General features: G+C 51.6%; 2 protein-coding genes across 3 annotated transcripts in view; both read right to left on the minus strand.

Moving 5' to 3' along the window:
* The window catches only part of GNB1L (G protein subunit beta 1 like), a 44,410-nt gene extending 25,530 nt beyond the window's left edge, over window positions 1-18,880 (minus strand). The window contains exons 1-2 of one of the 2 annotated variants that reach the window (XM_082667868.1): window positions 18,765-18,858; window positions 868-952 (exon numbers count right to left, since the gene is read on the minus strand). The gene's annotated coding sequence lies outside the window, so the exon portion shown is untranslated. Of the gene's footprint in view, window positions 1-867; window positions 953-18,764 lie in introns of both variants that reach the window. The other variant, XM_082667869.1, reaches the window with a different exon arrangement.
* RTL10 (retrotransposon Gag like 10) lies at window positions 14,948-18,860 on the minus strand. Its single transcript, XM_082667867.1, has 2 exons — window positions 18,765-18,860; window positions 14,948-17,249 (listed from the first exon to the last, which is right to left on the minus strand). Exon 2 carries the CDS (start codon window positions 17,022-17,024, stop codon window positions 15,882-15,884), a length of 1,143 nt encoding a protein of 380 aa, XP_082523993.1. The 5' UTR covers window positions 17,025-17,249; window positions 18,765-18,860; the 3' UTR covers window positions 14,948-15,881.
* Window positions 18,881-20,706: the final 1,826 nt, after the last annotated feature.

Consider the following 20,706-nt stretch of genomic DNA (forward strand, 5'->3'; position numbering starts at 1 on the left):
ACCAAGATTCATCAGATATATTTAAAGCTTTGGTCAGAAGAAAAATAGAGATTGATATCACTTATCATACAAAAATAGCAAATAAAATATTAGCAAACAAAATACAACATCAAATTAAGAACGTAATACATGCTGACCAAGTGGAATTTATCCTAGAATGCAAAGTTGGTTCAATTAGGAAATCCATTAATGTCATACATCATATTAATAGATTTATAAAGAAAAAGCATATGATTATCTCCATAGATGCTGATAAAGCCTCTGACAACATTCAATACCCATTTTTTTTTTTTTTTTTGCGGTACGCAGGCCTCTCACTGTTGTGGCCTTTCCCGTTGCGGAGCACAGGCTCTGGACGCACAGGCTCAGCGGCCATGGCTCACGGGCCCAGCCGTTCCGCGGCATGTGGGATCTTCCCGGACCGGGGCACAAACCCGTGTCCCCTGCATCGGCCGGCGGACTCTCAACCACTGCGCCACCAGGGAAGCCCTCAATACCCATTTTTAATTAAAATACTTAAGCAAACAGAAACTGATGGGTTTCTTAAAAATGATTATAATACATACACACACACACATACACACACACAAACACACACCCTCCTTAGTTCTAAAGCCAAAACACATTACTTTATGAAGAAATATCAGAGGTATTTCTATTAAGATCAGGATACCCACTGTCTACAATATTAGTCAACATTGTATGGGAGGTTTAAGCTTATTCAGTTAGATAAGAAAAATCAATTAGAGGCATATGAACTGGAAAAGAAGATGTTAAATTCTCTTCCAGATGACATGATGGTATACATTGAAAGCCCTAGATAATCAATGATAAAACAGATCCAAACATTAAAAGAACAGGACTTACCTGCAGGTCCAGTGGTTAAGACTCTGTGCTTCCACTGCAGGGGTCATAGGTTCAATCCCTGCTCGGGGAACTAAGATCCTGCATGCTGTGCACCATGGCCGCGGCCAAAAAACAAATAAGCAAACAAACAAATGAAAAAACAAACATTAAAGGAAAACTTCAGTGATAGTAGCAGCAAATAAAACTAGCAAAGAGAACTCAACAGCTTCCATGTACACAACCAATAACCCGTCACAGAAAATCCCACTTACAATACCAACTAAGAAGATAAAGTACTTAACAATAAATTTTTTAACTTTTACACATCAAAAGAGATAAAAATCAAAGTATCTTTAAAACACATAAAGTCTTCAAAATTAAAGAAGGACTAAATACCAAATAGAAAATTGGGCAAAAGACATGAATAGACAATTCACAAATAAAGATATGAAAATGGCCCTTAAACATAAGAAAAGATGCTTAACCTCACTCATGGAGAAATGTAAATTAATACCACCTAAAGAGGCTTCTGGTTCTGGCCAGGATGAAGTAGGCTCACTACAGCCTCTCTCCTCTCTATCTACCAGATTGCAACTAAAAACTCTAGACAAAATATAAACAGCAATTACTTGAAAACTCTGAAAAGTGAACAATAGCAGACAGACTTTGGAGGCAAGCAAAAACTTGGAGAATTGATCTGAATGGGCACAAGCTTCCTGCTTTTATTTTTATGTCTTGGGGCACTGCCTTGAGGGTGGGTCTAAGTTGCACTGCTGCAAGGCAGTGGTAGCTAAAACTTGGAGAGACACTTTTTCTCTGCACTGAGATTAGTTTAAGTCCTAGATTGAGTTAAAAACATAATATATAATACAAGAAATATAGTCAAAAAGCCAATAGAATCCTAGATTCTAAAAAGTTAGGGTTTGACTCCCTGATGGCCTGTGTTTCTCTTCTCTCTTGGCCCTGCCCCGAGAATGGGCCCTGGACACGGAGCTATGTGGAAGAAGTGACTCTGAGAGACCCCTGTCGTTCTGGTCAGAGGAACCATGGAGAAAGAACCCTGCCAGATCCTATGTGGGTATAAGAATGGCAGAGAGGAGAGAGCTAAAGAAAAAGATCCCTTAATTCTGTGAATGAACCCACAAAAGCCCCAGGCTCTTCTCTGAGCTGCATACATGTGGGATAGACCCAAAGCAGCACCAGCTTTAAGACCTGAACTAGGACCTAAACCACTGCCCAAGTCTCAGGCTGAACCCAGAGTGGCTGGTGAGTGGGACAGACCCAAAGCAGTGTATCAAGAGCCTTGAAAATGGAAATGAAAGTAAAACTGTAGCCCACAGAGGGTGAGACAATCTAACTGGGTTGAATGCCTGTTAACACGAAACTCAACATTCTCCAGAGGACCCAATGTAATACCCGGTCCAGGGTATGTCTAGGATACAACACAAAATTATTCAACACACAGAACCACGAAATGAGGTCAATTCTCAAAGGAAACGACAATTTACAGATGCCAACCTCAAGACAGTTCAGATGTTGGGAATATCAGATAAGGGTTTTAAAGCAGCTTTTATGATTATACTCCATGAGGCAAAGGTAAACACACTTGAAATGAATGAAAGAAAGTTCCCAGCGGAGAGAAAAATTTTTTTTAAAAAAGGAAGTTCCAGAACTAAATAATACAATATCTGAAACAAAGACATTCAATAATGGAATCAGAGATGACAAAGGAGAGAGTCAGTGACGTGAAGACTGGTCAAAAGAAATTATCCAATATAAGATCAGAAAGAAAAAAGACTGGAATAAATGATTAGAGCATCAGGGACTGCAGAATAATAGAAAAAGGTCTAACATTCATGCATGGGAGTCTGAGGACAAGAGAAGGAGATGGGGTAGGAAAATTACCTGAATAAATAATGCCCGAAATGTCACAAATTTGGGAAAAGACAAAAATGTATAAATTCAAGAACTCAATGAATCATAAGCAGGATAAACTCAAAGAAAACCATACTCATGTCATAATTAAACTGCTGAAAAATAACAGCAGTAAAATCCTGACAGTAACGGCACATTACACATAGGGAAATAATCATCTGTGTGAACGTGAATTTCATATCAGAAACCAGGAAGTCAGAAGACAGTGGAACATCTTTAGAGTAAACAAAAGAACTCTATATCCATCAAATTATCTTTTGGGAATGAAGGCAAAATAAAGGTATTTTCAGGTGAAGGAAAACCAAGAGAATTTCTTGCGGGAAGATATTCCCTAAAAGAAATATTAAAGAAGGTTCTACAGCTCAAAAGAAATATCAGAAAGAAATGTGGAACTCCAAGAAGATAGAGGAAGAGAAATGGTAAACATAAAAGACAAATTTCCACCTCTTAAGTGAACATGTATATTGTTGGGGTTTGCAATCTGACAGCTATAACATGAAGGGGGGAGGGTAAGGGGACCCATATGGATGTAAGGCTTCTACTAACTATTAAAAACATAATATATAAGAGATACAGACAAAAAGCTAACAGAAAATTTAAACAGAGTATTTGAAAATATCCAAATAATCCAAAAGAAGGATGGAAAGAAGGGATAGAGGGCCAGAGCATCAGGAAAATGAGAAAACAAAATGCAAGACCTAAATAGAACCATAAAAACGACTACAATAAACATAAATGCTCTCAACATGCTATTATAAGACCCAACAACTATAAGCTAATTGTTAAAAAGCCCGACTGTAAATTATCTAGAAGAAACCTACTTTAAATATAAAAACATAGAGGACCTCCCTGGTGGTCCAGTGGTTAAGACTCTGTGCTCCCAATGCAGGGGGCATGGGTTCGATCCCTGGTCAGGGAAGTAAGATCCCGTGTGCCACACAGAGTGGCCAAAAAATAAATAAGTAAATAAAATAAAAAAATAAAAACATAGATAAATTGAAAGTAAAAATATAAAAGATATACTATACAAATAACAAAAAAAAAGGTGTAATGGATACATTATTATCAGAGAAAGCAGACCTCAAAACAAGGACTATTAACAGGGAGAAGAAAACACACAATGACACAAGCCATCAATTCATCAAGAAGACATGAAAGTCCTAAACATGTACTCCGCTAACAGCAGAACTTCACAACACATGAAGGAAAAACTGATGGAAATGAAAGCAGAAGTAGACAGATACATAATTACAGCTAGAGACTCAAACTCCTCAGCAATCAACTCAACAAATGGCCAGAAAATAGTACAGGAGACCTAATACTATCTATCTACTGGACTGAGCTGACATGAAGTGAACATTCCACCAACAGAACAACTCATACGTCTCAAATATACATGGAACGTTCATCAAGATAGACCATATCCTGTGTTTTAAAACAAACCTTAAGGGCTTCCCTGGCTGTGCAGTGGTTGGCAATCTGCCTGTCAATGCAGGGGACACGGATTCGAGCTCTGGTCTGGGAAGATCCCACATACCACAGAGCAACTAGGCCTGAGCGCCACAACTACTGAGCCTGCACTCTAGGGCCTGTGAGCCACAACTACTGAAGCCCATGTGCCACAACTACTGAAGCCCACGCACCTAGAGCCCATGCTCCACAACAAGAGAGGCCACCACAATAGGAAGCCCGCGCACTGCAACGAGGAGTAGCCCCCACTCTCCACAACTAGAGAAGGCCTGTGCGCAGCAATGAAGACCCAATGCAGACAAAAAAAAATAAAACAAAATTTAAAAAAATGTAGAGGAACCTTTGTTACTATGTGAGGTGACAGATGTTAACTGGACTGATCATGGCAATCATCTTGCAATATATACAACTATCAAATCATTATGCTGTATACCTGAAACTAATACAATGTTATATGTCAATTATATCTCAAAAAAATGCAGAAGAACCAAAAGCGCACAATGTTCTCTGACCTTATGGATTTAACCTGGAATCAATAACAGAAAGACAACTGGAAAAATCTCCAAATATATGGGAAACAAACAACATGCTTTTAAATAATCAATGGGGCAAAGAAGAAGTCCCAACAGAAATTGGAAAATATTTTGAACTGAATAAAAATGAAAATATAAAATAGCAAAACTTGTCAGAAGCAGCTAAAGCAGGACTTCGAGGAAATTTATAGCATCAAATGCCAAATTAGAAAAGAAGAAAGGGGGAATTCCCTGGTGGTCCACTGGTTAAGACTCCGTGCCTTCACTGCAGTGGGCCTGGGTTCAATCCCTGGTTGGGGAACTAAGGTACTGCAAGCCTCATAGTGTGGCAAAAAAAAAAAAAAAAAAAAAAAAAAAATTAAAATAAAGGTTTTCTTTAAAAAAAAGAAAGAAAGAAAGAAAGAAAAGAAGAAAAGTCTCAAATCAATGACCTAGCTTCTACCTCAAGAAACTAGAAAAAGAAGAAAAATAAGCCCAAAGCCAGGAAAAGGAAGGAAATAATAAGGTCAGAAAAGAAATAAATAAAACAAGAGAATTGTAAAACTACAGAGAAAAATCAGCAAAACCACAGATTGGATCTTTAAAAAGATCAATAAAATAGATAAATCGGTAGCTAGCCTGACAACTGAAAAAAGAGAAGAAACCAATTATAATAATGGAAGAAGGGTTATCACTACAGACACCACTAACCTTAAAAGGAGGATAAGGAAATACCATAAATAACTCAGTGCACATAAATACAACAACTTAGATGAAATAGAAATTGAAAACCACAGACTAGGGGGTTTCTAGGTCACCTAGAAGAAATGACCTGAATAGCCCTATAGTGACTAAAGGGATTGCATTTTTAGTTAAAATCTTTGCAAAGAAAAGAAAACTCCAGCCCACATGACTTGACTGGCATATTCTACCAAACATTTAAAGAGAAAATAGCCCCAATTCTATATAATTTCTTCCAGAAAACAGAAAAAAAGGGAACATTTCCCAATTCATTTTGAGGCCAGCATGATCCTCATACCAAAAGCAGATAAAGACAGTACAAGAAAAGAAAACCACAAGCCAATATTCCTCATGAATACAGATGTAAAAATCCTCAAAAAAAAGTAAATCAAATCCAGCAGTATATAAAAAGAATACACTACGGGGGTTTCCCTGGGGGCCCAGTGGTTAAGAATCTGCCTGCCAATGCAGGGGACATGGTGGCGATCCCTGGTCCGGGAAGATCCCACATGCTGCGGAGCAACTAAGCCCGTGTGCCACAACTACTGAGCCTGTGCTCTAGAGCCTGCGAGCCACAACTACTGAGCCTATGTGCAACAGCTACTGAAGCCTGTATGCCTAGAGCCTGTGCTCCTCAACACGAGAAGCCAGTACGACGTGCACAATGAAAAGTAGCCCCCACTTGTCACAACTAGAGAAAGTCCGCGCGCAGCAACGAAGACCTAATGCAGCCAAAAATAAAAATAAAATAAATAAGTTAAAAAAAAAAAAAAGAATACACTATGACCAACTAGAGTTTACTTCAGGAACACAAAGCAGATTCAATATTCCAAAATCAATAGAGATAACTCCATCACATTAACACACTAAAGAAGAAAAAACACAAGACCATATCAGCTACACTGATACAGAAAAGGCATCCAGCAAAGTTCAACATCCATTCATGATTTTTAAAAACTATCAGTAAGCATGATCCACAATAGAAAAACGGATAAATTTCATTTCAAGAAAATTAGAAACTTCTGCTCTTTGAAAGATGGTGTTAAGAAAATGAAAAGACAAACTACAGACTGGGAGAAAATATTTGTAAATCATGCATCCACAATATATAAAGAATCCTCAAAATTCATGAGGAAAGCAAAGAAAAAGTAAATAAAAACAGAAAGTAAATTTTAAAAGAAAGGGCAAAAGATGTGAATAAACACTATAGCCAAGAAGATATGCAAATGCCAAATTAGGACCTGAAAACATACTCACCAGCTTTGGTCATCAGGGAAACACAAACGAAAGCCACAGTCACCTGTACTACACGCTTATGGGAGCGGCCCACATTAATGACTGACCACACCCCTGGCCGCTGGGAAGCACGTGAAGCAGAAGAACTCTCCTATGAACATACTGGTACAATGGCTTTGGAATAAAGCGTGGCTGTTTCTCCAAAAAAAGTCCCAAACTGGAAACAATCCAAACATCCATCAAGGCTGAACAAACGGTGGTATACCCATACTCAACAACAAAGGGGCACTGATCACGCCTCCCCACGAATCAACCTCAAAATCATATATCTACTAAAAGCAGCCAGAAAAAAAGAGTAAATATTCTATTCTATTTACATAAACTTCTAAAAAGTGCAAACTACCCAGTAGCGACAGGAAACAGATGAGTGGCTCCTGGGGAGGGGCGCTGCAGGGAGTGGGGAGAGGCCTTACAAAGGTCGAAGGTTGGGAGGAAACCCTAGGGATTCCCTAAGGACAGCAGGCACATTCATGTCTTGGGTATGGTGATGCTTACACAGGTGTTGGAACTTATCAAATTATCCACTTTAAATATGTGCACGTTTTAGTATATCAGTAATATTTAAAAAAACTCAACAGCAACTAAACAAAAGATCTGAACAGACGACACTTCACCTATAAGGTGTACAGATGGCAAATAAGCACAAGAAGACGCTCAGCATCCTTAGCCTCTAGGGAAATGCAAATGAAAACAACACGGTTCAAATGAAGAAGACAAACCCCCGAGGAAGCCAACGGCTGCTGAGCCACAGGTGAGGATACAAACTGCACACACGCCCTGGATGACAGCCCAGCAGGTCCCTGGAGCACAAAACAGCCGATCGTCAAGTTGCCAGCACTCCGCCGCTGGATATTTAATCTAGAGAAATGAAAACATACGTGCACACAAACACCTGTACCTGACTGGTCTGTTCTGTTCAGAATATCGCCCGAATGCGAAATGACAAGACACCCTTGAGCAATAAAATAGGAAGAAAGTATTGATGAACGCAACACCATGGACGCCTCCCCAGAAAATCAGAGCGAGTAACAGGCTACATACTGCTTGGCCCTATTCACACGGCATTCTGGAAACGGCAGGGCCAGGTAGACAGCGTGACTGGAGGTGCCAGGGGCCAGAGTCAGGGGTCAGGGGTGGGCTCATGACCAAGGGGCAGCGAGAGGAGGGCTCTGACCATGGAAAGGTTTCTGTACATGTGTTGGGACTCCCTGTAAGTTCGTGTCTTAACAATCAGTCCTGATTGATACCGTGAGTCCACAGTGATGAAGGAAATGACTGAAGAAATAGATCAACAGGGAGAGCAGACAAATCTGAGCAGAATTCCAAGTGACCTGCAAGGCGGCGGAGCTGGACCCCTGCCTGCGAGGGTGTGCGTGGAGGTAGCCCTCCTCACAGGGGAGACCCGACAACCGCCACCGTCCAGGCGATCAAGGTCATGCTGACAGCACGTCCCCTGGGTCTGACACGATGCAATGGCCCTTTATCTTGGAGGTCTTGCTCCTAGAAACCCAGACCCCAGGCTGATCTCGAGAAACACAAACGGCAAATCATAGCGGAGGGTACTCGCCTTGAAACTGTCTCAGGCATCACAGCCCACAGGGGCCCAAGGGGATGTGACCAAGTGTCACATAGTCCTAGCTGAGGTCCTGGAAAAGGACACAAGAGGAAAACTAAGGAAATCGGAATAAGCTCCAGACTTGGGTGGATCACAGTGCTCAAGGCTGTTCATCACGGGACGACCGTGCCGTCCCCACGCACAACAGTCGCAAGGGGAGGGCACCAGCACCTTCCAGGCATGGGGCAACCACTGGGCCGCCGCCCTCCTGGCCATTTTCGAGGAGGCTATTTTTCAAATAACATATATTGAACAATATTTGGGGGCTATTTTTTCTTGACCTACAGTTAATGGTATTTGATTTACCACTAAGGTATTATGAAAACCCAGTTTCCTGTCTAGATTTTTCTGGCTTTAGATCCAATTTCTCATTCCAGTTAAGGTGACTTTAAACAGATTTAATGACAATTTTTAAGTGCTTCTCCTATTTAAAGTGATTTCCCATCCTATTTTTGCCCTAATATAAATAGACTTAAATCCATCAATAGCGCCCCCAACACAAGGTAGTCAGTACTCAGCTAAGCAATTTACTGGTAACTTTTATCATCTTCATGCTCATTGTTACTCCCAAAGCAGAGTAGCACCAGGGAAGGGAGATGCTGACCCAGCAGTCCCCTCTCTCTCATGCGGCACAGCCATTCTAGCAGGAAAACTCTGAGCTGGCCAGTTCTCCAGGCCAGGAGGAACTGAGACCCAGCCCCTCTGCACCTCCCAGGCCACACCTGGACAGGCCATCCTGAGTAGGCCCCGTCGCCCTCCACCTTCCTGATCAGCTCAGACCACAGCAAGGCCCAAATCCCAGAACTGGCCCCTGGAAGTCACGTTACAGACGTGGCGGCCCCAGGGCGGTCCAGGCCAGATCACTGGGAAGCCTCCTGCTTCACAGAACATGGAGGTCTGACCACCACCCCTCCCCCATCTCTGAAACGCAGGGAGGTCCAGGGGAGTCGGCACACAGCGCGTGAGCAACAAGCCCACGACACAGGACAACGCTCTAGGTAGTTAGCCTCTTGTCACCGAGGTCCCTGTGGGTCAGCATCTGGTCCACGGTGCTGGCTCACTGGGTGAGGGCAGCCCAGTGAGTGACACTCAGGCCCCCAGGAGTGGTCCCCCAATAGTAAGGCCGAGGACACAGCCCCCTCCGAGGAGGCCAGACTGGCCCACAATGCTGTGGAGAAGCTGCGGTTCAGGGGTCCAGGTGAGACAGGGGACAGCCTGCTGGGTGACAGCCCTACCCTGTTCCCTGCAGCTCGCTCCCTGGGCCAAGGAAAACGCACCAGCCGCCCTGCCTTCCTGCGGACTGCCACGCATGGGCCCAGCCCAGGGAGGACCTGGCCTCAGCACCAGCCCTGGCCCCCCCTCCCGCCCGTGCCTGCAGAGCCCCGCCCAGGCCCGGGTGCAGCGGCAGGTTTGCCCAGGGAACTCAAACTTCACAAAGAAACCATCTCTGGAGTGGGCTCTGCGTGGCCATTCGGAGTCAAAGGCATGCTTCATAGCCCTCCTGAGCCCGTGCACGGCCAGGGCCCCTTCCCCTTTGAAGCCTCTGGTGAGTGATTGAAGCGTCTCCTTTCTGAGAGGCAGATAGCACAGTGTAATCTGACTCTAAGCCCCGGGATAAAGGTAGTTTGTTTCCTCTCAGCCTTTCTGTCAACACCTCCTCAGTAATTAGCCCTAATTATTACCAAGGGCCAGCCTCCCATTCGGTTATTAAATCAGAAATAGTATCGTGGCCGGGCATCTGTCAACGCCCGGCTGGCGACCTTGGATTCACTGAATCCTCTGTCAGTATCCATGGCTTCAAAGATGCGGATCCTGGAGAGGGGTTCCGGGGAGGCAGCTCCCTGGCCCGGGGAGGGGGTGGGGAGGAGGACGGTGCCACAAGCAGCCCCGTGCTTAGCGGGCCTCAGAGCCCATTGGGGAGGCGGGAACCGGGCACCATCCCTACACTGCCTTCCCCCAACCCAGCCATGCCTGACTCCCGGGGCCTGACGTGTCCGTGTGTGGGGGGGTGGGGGGAGACTAGGAACACCCTCATAGCCCTTCCCTGGGCCTGCCCGCCTCTGGCACAGCGTCGCCCAGAAGCCCAGGTCGTGGCCTCAGTTGCGCCCAGTTGCGCACGGCCTGAGGCTGGCAGGCCCGTGCTGGCTGTTCTGCACGTGCACGGGGAAGACTCCTGAGCCCAGCCAGCAGGAGCCCCCCGAGTCCCGACTACAGCCTACCCACCCCGCCCCCCGTGCGCAGGGCACCTCCCTGTGAGCCAGAGGGTCCACAAGCAAACTCGGGGATGGCTGTGGACATGAGTTTCGGAAGTGGAGCTGAGTGCTGTGCTCCTGAGGCCCAGGGAGGACAGCCACCCACCCGTCCTGGGCCTGAGCCTCTTGTTCAATCCAAGAGAAGCAAGTCACCTGCTCCTGCAAAGCCTGGGAGGGACGCTGCTCCCTCTGGCAGGATCCACTGCTCAGGCAGCAGCAGCGCTGGCCTCACATCCCTGGGGCAGCATCCTGGGCCCTTGGGCAGCTGCCAGCAATTCGTGTGAAGCCCCTTGGGGGCTGTGAGTGTCCTTTCCAACTTGCCCCGTGTTTGGGGAAGATGGCCACGGAGGACCAGGCTCCTCCGCTGGGGTCAAGGTCCACGTGATATGATGGGTGCCTGGGCAGAGGTGAGCACAGCCCGTTCTCCCCTAAGCACCTCTGCGGCCTGACCAACAAAAAGTATGAAGGGCTTCCTACAGCTGAGGGCTTGGAGGCACCAACTGGACTCCTTGGGATGGGGGGACAGGCCATCATTGCCGGGCCAGGAGGAAATGCCAGGGTGAGGAGCCACTGGTCCAGGAGCTGGAGATGGCAGGAAGGAAGGCCACTTGGGTGTTCTCAGCCGGCCTGCCTGGCACTTAGGGGCCAGGGTGGGACTGGCTAGCAATGGGCTGCCGCCCTGGTTGTTCCCGGTGAATGCACAGAAAAGCTCCATGTTTTACAGGAAGTGGGACCGTTCCCAGGCACCAGCACTGGCCTCTGGGGCCCACTACCGCCAGGAGGGATGGTCCACAGGGGCCAGTTCCCCAGGGCTGACATCAGTGCCCAGATGGCCCTCCCCAGGGCCTGGGATGGGGCTGATGCCCACGGGCTGGTGCCCAGGAAGTTCCCGTGAACCCAGTCCCACTTGGAGAGGGGCCCCTAAGCATGGTGGTGGTGAAGGTCGCTATCACTTGAGGCCTCTCGGGGGCCGATGTGGCACTCCCAGCGGCCAGCAGGTGTCCCTGCACCGTGGCTGCACTTCTGCCACCCGCACAGGCAGGTGTAAGGGCGCGGGTTCACTCCCGACCGCTGGCCCAGGCCGGCACTGCTCAGACACACAGGTGGAAAGCAGCCAGGGACGTCCCTCTTCACCTTCTTACGGCCCCGCCAACAGGGAGACAGGGCACCCGGGGAGAAGGAACGGGCTGTCAAGGGCGCCCTGCAAGCCAGGAGATTCCAGAGTCACGTGAAAGGAAGAATGTTTAAACTTGGGAATATAGAGTAACATCTTCGCACCCTCTGTAGGGGTCCCAGATACAGAACTGGGCACATCCTGCTCGGGGCTGGAGCAGCTCTGCACACAGGGGCGACGTCAGAAGGATGCTCACGACAGCACTGCCCAAGACTGCAAAGATGGGAAACAAACAAACCCATGTCGGGCGTTCTGATGGCCCAGCTGTCTCCCCCAAGTTCCCATGTTAAAGCTCCACTCCTAGCACCTCAGACGTGGTTGTGTCCAGAGGCTTCAAAGAGGGGATTAAGCTTCAATGCGGTCATATGGTGGGCCCTGATCCAATAGGACCGGTGTCCTCATAAGGGGGCGAGGACACAGACACACTGAGGGAGACCGTTGGGGGACACACAGCGAGGTGAGGGGTCTCGGGAGCAGCCAACCCTGCCAACACCTGGATCTCGGATGCCCAGGCTCCAGGACCGGGAGGAAGCACCTCCTGTCGCTTAGGCCACGCAGCCTGAGCAGGTGCGCACGGGCATCTCTCCCCACGGCCCATGTGGCCCCCCGTCACGGCTGCACGGCTGTGTCCTGTGGCTCGGTGCTGAGGGCCCCACCCACTTCGCGGGAGGGCTCAGCAGCTCCCTCAGGCCAGGTGAACGGAGGGGAGTGATGCGCACCACTAGTGGTTCACAGCAGTCCTTCCCCAGTCTCTGCGGTCATGGAGAAACGTAGCCAGTAGAGCCCTGTCGGCACGACCCGAGGGACCACAATGGATGGGGTGGCCACGATGTGGAGGTTCTGTTCCTGCAGCACAGTCGGCCCGCCCTGACCAACACAGCGCCAGCAGCCTGGTGACCGCACTCCTCGCTGCCGGACCTCCAGGCTGTTAACAAGGCGGTGACCCCCACTGGGCACTCACTCAGCCCTACCCCGCCGCCTTGAGGACGGGTGATTCCAATGGCTCATGGTTCAGCCGAGACCATGGAGCGAGCAGCCGCCACCTGCACGCGGGCCAGGGTTCAGCGCGCCCAGAGGCCTCCTGCGGTTCACGGCACCTAGAATGTCTGGAATCACAGCAGAAAATCTGCCCGTACCTCCCCATGGTGCTTTTGTGACTTTTTACCGTTAAATCTTTAATCCACCTGAAGCACGGCTGGCACATAGTGAGTTTCACTGTTTTCCAGACAACTGACCAGCTGCTCCAAGTCCTCTCACTGAATGATCCACTTTACCCCCATTAATTGGAAACAGCCCTGCCAGCGTGAACTAAACCCCTGTATTTATTCGGCTTTATTTACAAGTTCTCTGCTCATCCTTCCATACCAATTTCCACGTCCTTTCGTTCCTGCAGCTTTAAAAAATGTTCTGTATCTCACAGTACCTCATCCTCAACACTTCCGGTGTTAGAAGTTTTCTTGGACACGGGCGCTTTACAAACCCTCCCACAGTGCCCATCGTGTCCCAGCTTTAGAAAATGAGACCTCCGGGTATTTCCAAGGGAAGCGAGGGACAGACACAATGGTCTGGAATGCACGCCCCAGCACAGCCCACCCTGAGCACATCCAGCAACCCTGCCAGGCCCAGAGCACCCTCCTCCGGGTGGGCTGCCTACGTGTGCAGAGCCGGGAGTGGCCATGACCCAAGGGCCCTTCTCCTGCCACGCACAGCAGAGCCCCCTCTCCTGGCCCTCTGTGTTCCTTCTCCCCCCAGAGAGGAGCAGCTGGGTCATCACATCTGCCCAAAGGCAGGGCACAGTGCCAGCTAAATATGGGGCAGTCACTTTGCGGAACGATAGGCGCTGCCAGTCTGGAAGGCCAGCGCCCTCCCACCCTCTCCCGACCCCAGGAATGGGTGACCTTGCCCTCACAACTGAGGCCTGCCCTCCCGTCCTTTTCTTCATGGCCAGGGCACACGAACAGAACCCATTTTCCGCAGGTCATCTGTCCAGTCTCTCTCCAAAGCCCCCGGGCCTGCCGTTGCAGATGACCCTCATGAGAGGTATGCTGGACCATAACCTGAGCCTGCAGGAGCCGTCTGGGGCCCGAGGGGGAAAAGGCCCCCAGTGAGACCGGGGGTCAAAACGGAAGATGGAAATCTTGGGCTGAGGGAACTCACTCCAGGTCCACTAAGTGGAGACGGGAGAGGCAGCCTGTGCAGAAGGCTGCTGACTGGGCCACCCGCCCCAGAGGGCAGCTCTGGGGCCCCAATGTTGCCAACGACATCAGACCCATACGTGGGCCAGGCCACAGCTGACCAGGACAGCCTGCAGGAGGAGGGCCCGGGCCTGAGCAATAGCATGGGGGCAGCAGTGTGACCAGGCTGGGCTGGAACATCCAAATTCCTCCACTGGATCAGAACCAAGGGTGCACACTGATTTCTTATCAACTTGCTTGTTTCACTTTGGGGCTACATCAGCTTCCCACCTACTTCTAAGACTCGCAGCTGTTTTACTTATGAGGTGTCTGTGCCGTAAAATAACTCAGAAATAAAACCACCTGAACCCAGAACATTTTCAAGCAAATTACTAATGAAGTAATCCCAACAATGTCTATTTTACTTAAAATTTACCATTTGCTTATTACTTTCCTTCCTAAAATGACTTTCTGATTGCAGTTATATTTCCACTTCTTTTTCTTTCCTATTCTCCAGGAAGGTGTTTTGTTTTCCCAATTATAGGACCCACAGGGGCCTGAAATGTTTGCCTATCTGTCCCTTGGAGCAGATGCACTGTGCCTGTCCTGTGCTGACCTGGGCTGGAGAAGCCTCCCAGTCAGCTCTGTTACTAGAAAACCCTCCCTGTGCAGAGCAGGTAGTCCTTCACTCCACCCTCGGCCCTGGGGACTCACAGCCCTGGTCTGCTGCCTGCTCACTTCACCGCTGGCCTGGAAGATAGTTCTCAAGGCCACACCCCTCCCACCAAGCCTCCCACTCCCACCCATTCAGCCAGACCCTGCAAGGATCCAAGTCCCTGCCATGAACCACACCTGCAACGCTGACCGGGTGCTCGCGGCTGGGCCCAGACTCTGCTCCCAGATGGACAAGGACTCACTCAGCCATGGATCCAACCCATGTTTAATAGCACCGACTGTGTAGCAGGGACACGAGGTTGACTGATGGAGCCCTGCCCTAGGGACTCACAGTCCATCCAGAGGCACAAGTCATTACAGCGCTGGGCGTTGAGTGCTGAAGCAGCCAAGTGCACGAGTGGGCGTGGAGGCAGGATGCTGAAGAGCAGAGGGGAGGGCAGCGCGGGCCAAAACAAGACTAGATGCTAACACTGCAGGCAAATGCCTGAAAGGGAGCTGAGACTGGCAAGGAGGCCCCCACTCCACCCTCCTGCATTAAAGCTGTCCCAGTGGGCCAGGGCTGCTGGTAAGCCCGTACATAGGGAAGCACCCTTCTCTGCCAAGACACCCTCCCACTTATACTGAATAATGAAAGCAGCTGCTTCCTCCATGCAACCTTCCTTAACTTCCAGTCCAGAGGATAGGGGACACAGGGAGCAGAGACTGGGGCAGGAGTCAAAGCAGACACCACAGGAGTTAGATCCAAAAGGGCTGGCACAGCGGACCCAGTCCAGTCCCAGCCAGCACTGAAGGGGGTGGGTTTGGGGGGGACTAGTTACAAGGACTGTACAAACTTGATGGGGACTGGTCTACGCAATTCTTTCCAACTAGCGGGAACAGGCCAAGTGAGAAGGCGCTTCCCAACAAGGTGTTGGGATGCAGCCAAGAGCCCAGTGGGAGGCAGCCTCTGGGCCACTGTGTTGGAGAATGAGGGGCACAGGGCAGAGGCCACTGTCCTGCTGTGCCCTGGGGTGGGAGTTTAAGGGGAGCTGTTTGTGCTCAGACATGGCAGACGCCAAACAAGTCCATCTCCTGCCCAGCAATGGGGCAAGTGGACAGGGCACTACCTGGTGCACCCCATCTAGAGTTAGCTGGCAATACCCCACTGTCCTGACAGGGGGGCCGTGGGGTTCCCTGGTCACGCAGACCACTTCATGACAAGGGGGCACTGCCATACCTGCCCAGGCCGTGTTCGGAATCCAGTGCTGTGGGTTGGTGCGTGGGACAGAATGGTGGCTCTCCTAGGGTGGCTGGGGTGTCCACTGCCCCCTCTGGGGTACCTAAGGATGCCTCCTGGCCTGCCTCTGTCTCAGAAACCTCCTCCTTTGTCTTCTGGGGTCCTGGACCCCCTGGGTTAGTGGGACCTGGTTTCTGGGCAGGGGGTTCAGCAGATTCTGCAACTGCAAGGACAGGTTTGGGGGCCGCCTCCCCTGGCTGGGAAGAAGATGGCCCCACGGGACCAGGACCAGCACTGCCTGCAGAGTTGGACAAGGCAGAAGGTTCCACAGGCCCAGAGCTGCTCTCCATGGCTAGCAGCTGCTCAGATAGAGCATTTCTAGATGTGGAATTGGAACTAGAAACAGTGGGGGTGGCCAGAGCAGCGGGGACAGACCTGGGGGGAGTGCCCATGTTGAGGGCCAAGGCCTCTGAGAACCTAGCTAAGTACTGTCTCACTACAGGCAGCTGTGGGGCCACTGGTGGCTGGCTCGAGGCCAGAGGCAAAGAACAGGGCCCTGCAGCGTGGTACTCAGCAAAGTTGTTTGGGTTTTGAATAACTTCCTCAAGATCCTGGCAAAAAAGCTCATAGTTGTCAGGCAGGGGCAGGTCCCCATCGAGGTAAGGGGCTGCCCACGCCCGGGCTCGGCCCGTCAGGCGCCCGAGGATCTCGCAGACGCGGCTGAGGTTGTCCCGGTAGTGCTCAAAGCGGAAGGACATGTAATCGCCCAGCTGGGCCAGAAAACGGTCCAGCAGCCAAGGGGAGCCATCGAAGGTGCCTGGGTCTGAGCCGGGCACCCAGTGGAAGTCCACCCTGAGGGGCCGCGGGCCCATGCGCATTGCCGGGGGTCCCCTCTCCGTGGGCTTACAGCCCACAGCACCACTCGCTGACCTCTTCTGCTCCATGGTCGTGCGCACACACACAGGGTCCCCACAGCAGGGCCGCTCAATCCAGGGATCCACTAGGGGGGTGTACGCAACCCCAGGAGTGGCCCCGTCCTCCTGCCAGGGGTGTGCATTGGCGTAGTTGGCTGCCGCCCGGATGGGATTGCGAGGGCCCTGGCGCCGGCCACGAGGCATGCTGGGAGCAGACGGGAGCTGTCACGTCAACTAGAGAAAGAAGGGGGAGAGGAGGGAGGGACGGCGCCCAGAGGGTGGGCAGAAGCGGCGCGCAGACACAACGGGACAGACGGTTGCGAAGGGGTGCTCCAGGCAAGTGCTGAGCGGGGAGCTGACCACTGCGGCCTCAGAAGAGCTGAGAAGAGCTGATGGGACTGTCAGACGCAGGCCACCATCCGAGGCGATCTGTCCAAAAACAAGGTGGGAAGAGTGGGAACTAGGCCCAACCACCACCACTGGGCAGCCGACCCTGGGCCCCCACCAGGAGCTCTCCATGCAAGGGGGCCCAGAGGCCTGCCTGGGAGGTCCCAGAAAGCAGGTACATGCCACCTGGGATGTTTCAAGGGCAAGATGTTATGGCGGTGATGTCAATCCCAGGAGGCCAGATCAGGGGGCCAGATCAGATCCCCCTGGGCTTCCTTGGACGGCCTGGATGGCTGTCAAAGAATTTCAGGAGTGACAATAACAACCTTCACTGACGGCTCTAGTCATGACCAACAATGACCCCTGATGAGGCTGACCCCGAGGCACGGTGGTGAGTAAAGTCACTCGTCTGTGGCCACACACACCAACCAGTTAGTGGCAGAGGCAGCTGACCCCACCACACATCACCACGCCATTTACAAGCTACGCTTCACAGTCCTGTGAACCATCTCCCAGCCGCCCAAGCACTGTACTATCAGGTGCAGAATGTGTCATAAGATCTTTTTACATCACAGCCCCAGAAGCATGGCAAGCACTACCTGTGTGCCTTCCAGCTTTCCCCCCACCCCCACACCCGTCCTGTGTCTCCCAGACTCATGTCGCTACTCACAGTGCAGCCACCCCCACCCCAAACATATCCTCCCTGCATTCCCCTCCCTGTCAACAGCCCAGAATCCGAACCCAAGTTAAATTTCACTTGCTCTGTCTACTCTCGCCACCCCAAGGTGGTCCCTGCAAAGGGCCTGGAGAACAGTGACCATCATCACCCCTGAGCAGCCCAAAGAAACGCAAAACAAAAAAGGAGGTGCAGTTCCCGTCGGATGCAAGGAGTCCTCCCGCAGTCCAGCCTGAGGGTAGCCACCTCCCCAGTCTCCCTGCAACACGAGGTCCACTCCCGGCCTGCACAGAGCGCTCTCTGCTTCACCCCTCCTGGCGCGATTTCCCCAACAAGCCCTCCACACACACACACACCCCGCCCCCCACTGCTCAACCGGCTCCCACCTAGGGGCGCCAGTCTGCACTCACCTTCGGGGCGGCTTCCCACGTGTTTACCTACCCCCATCTGCGGGAGCTCCTCCAGGGGGCACGGCCTGTTGGTCTTTCCGCCCAGGACCTCCCAGGGCGGCCTGCAGCATTCGGAGCCGCCAGGGGCCCCAGCACCTGCCTCCCCAACCCCCAACGCTGGTGGCGAGGCGGGAGGTGGGGGTCTTCCACCCGAAAGCCCGTCCCATCCTAACACTAAAAACACGCTAGGGAGGCAGAGACCGAAGACAGCAGGTAAATGCCGTCCGGTCCAGTTTCTCACCGAGCGCTGAAAAAACGGTGACCACGAACCACTCCCGCTCCTGCCGTGCGCGCCCGGGACCCCGCCCCGCCTGGCTCTCACTAATTCGGGGAGCGAGGTCCCCAGCCTGCCCGGCGCCGAGGGACCCGGCCCTTCCCCGGGACAGGACAGCGCGCGCCCGGTTCAGGCGCCGCCGCACGAAGCCCACCTACCTGCGGCCACGCGGCGCCACGACGGTCCGGTTCCCTCGACAGCGAGTCCGAGCGCACCTACAAAACGGACGAGACCGGCCGCCGCGAGGCGAGGCCAGGGCCGGCGCGGACCGGGGTCGGGAAAGGACGGAAGGGCGCGGACCCCAACACACTAACCCGCCGGGCGCAGCCCGCGACCCCAGCCGCGAGCAGCGCGAGCCCCAGCACCGCCTTGTCGTGCGGCCACGCCCCCTGCGTGCGCGCGGCCGACCCCTACGTCCCCGCGCCGGCTCCCGGAACGCCCCTCGCTGGCCTCCCAGCCGCGCTGCGCCTGCGCCCTGCGTCGTGAAGCCTCGGTCGCGCAGGCGCTTCCGGGCCCTGCCAGCGGGGCAGCAGGACGCGAGGGTTGATGGGAGGGCGCTCAGCCGGACGCCGCGCGGAGTGCCACGAGAGCAGGTGGGGCCGCGTGCGCAGGCGCAGGAAGGGCCGGGTCCGGAGGGCGGGCGGGGTCGCGTGCGCAGGCGCCCGCGGCGCGCTGCGCTGAGGAACGGCTCGGTGCGGCGGGATCGTGGCGTCCACCTGGCTCTAGCTGGGACTCAGGGACAGACGCGGCGACAACTGCACTGAGTGCTGAGCGTCAGGAGGGATGTTGGGGGCCGAGGGCACCTGGGAGGGTTGGCACAGAGGGGCTGCAGCGTTTCCTGGACGGAGTGCCCGGAGAGTACCCGTAGCTGGAGATCAGCAGGGGCCGGGCGCGTACGTGCGCCCAGGAGCGACGGGGCGGGGCTGGCCCCGAGGACCGTCCCCTGAGGAGCCCGGTTCCCTCGCCGTGGGCGGGCTGGCTCAACTCACCCCTCAAGGCTGGACCCTGAGCGGCTGCCCAGCCAGCGCCCCGGCACAGGAGGCGCCGGTGCGGGGGAGCGCTGTTGCCCTACGTGCGAGACCTCTAGCACCTCGTGCCCCGGGGCCCCCAGGTGGGGACAGGTTGCCAGGGCCAAGGCGGCCGAGGTCACTGGAAGTGATGTAACACCAGCTCCCTTTCTGCCCTGGTCTAGCGACTTCTTTCATGAAACCATCTCTGAAATGTTATCTGCATTTACAGCCAAACTCACTTGCTTTGATCCTTGAAACAGAATCAAAGATTACACTGTACCTTCTCAGGGTTTGTGGGGCTTTCAGCAGCCTCGCCAAAAATAATAGAGGTGGCACCCAGCCAGGAAACGCCTCCTGGAAGTGTGAATGAAACTTGTATTTTTCGGTTGTGTCTTTCCTAATTGACCTGATAATTTAAACTTCCTGCTTCAAAGGAGAAGGGGAGTTCCCGACAGAGTTCCCGACAGTTTGGCAGCTAAGGCCAACTCAGGGCAGTCAGCGGAGAGTGGGCAGCAGACTTGTGCAAAACACCCAACCACACCCACCCAACTGGGCCACACCATCAGAAAATACCTTTTTGGGTCCAAAACTTTATTTTGTTATTCAGGCCATCTTCTATGTATATATATATTTTAAATTGTAAAATATACATAAAATTTATTTTAACCATTTTTAAGTCTACATTCAGTGGCACTAAGTATATTCATATTATTATGCAACCTTCACCACCATCATCTCCAGAACTTTTTCATTACCCCAAACAGAAACTCTGTCCCCATTAAACACTCCTCCTCACCACCCCTTTCCCAAGCTCCCAGTAACCTCTATTCTACTTTGTCTATATTAATTTGCCTATTCTAGGTACCTCGTATAGTTGGAATCACATATTATTTGCCATTTCACTTAGAAGAATGTTTTAAAGGTTAATCCATGGTGTGGCACCTATCAGACTTATTGTTCCTTTTTAAGACAATAATATTCCTTTCTACATATATACAACATTTTGTCTATCCATTCATCTGTTGGTGGACACTTGGGTTCCTCCCATCTTTTGGCTGTTGTGACTGATGCTGCTGTGAATGTGGGTATA

This window comes from Grampus griseus (genome assembly GCF_964374135.1).
Source record: "Grampus griseus genome assembly, chromosome: 12".
NCBI lineage: Eukaryota > Metazoa > Chordata > Mammalia > Artiodactyla > Delphinidae > Grampus > Grampus griseus.

Bases quoted from the DNA above. Each gene is read 5' to 3' on its own strand.
- RTL10 (XM_082667867.1), bottom strand. From the start codon at position 17,024: ATGCCTCGTGGCCGGCGCCAGGGCCCTCGCAATCCCATCCGGGCGGCA.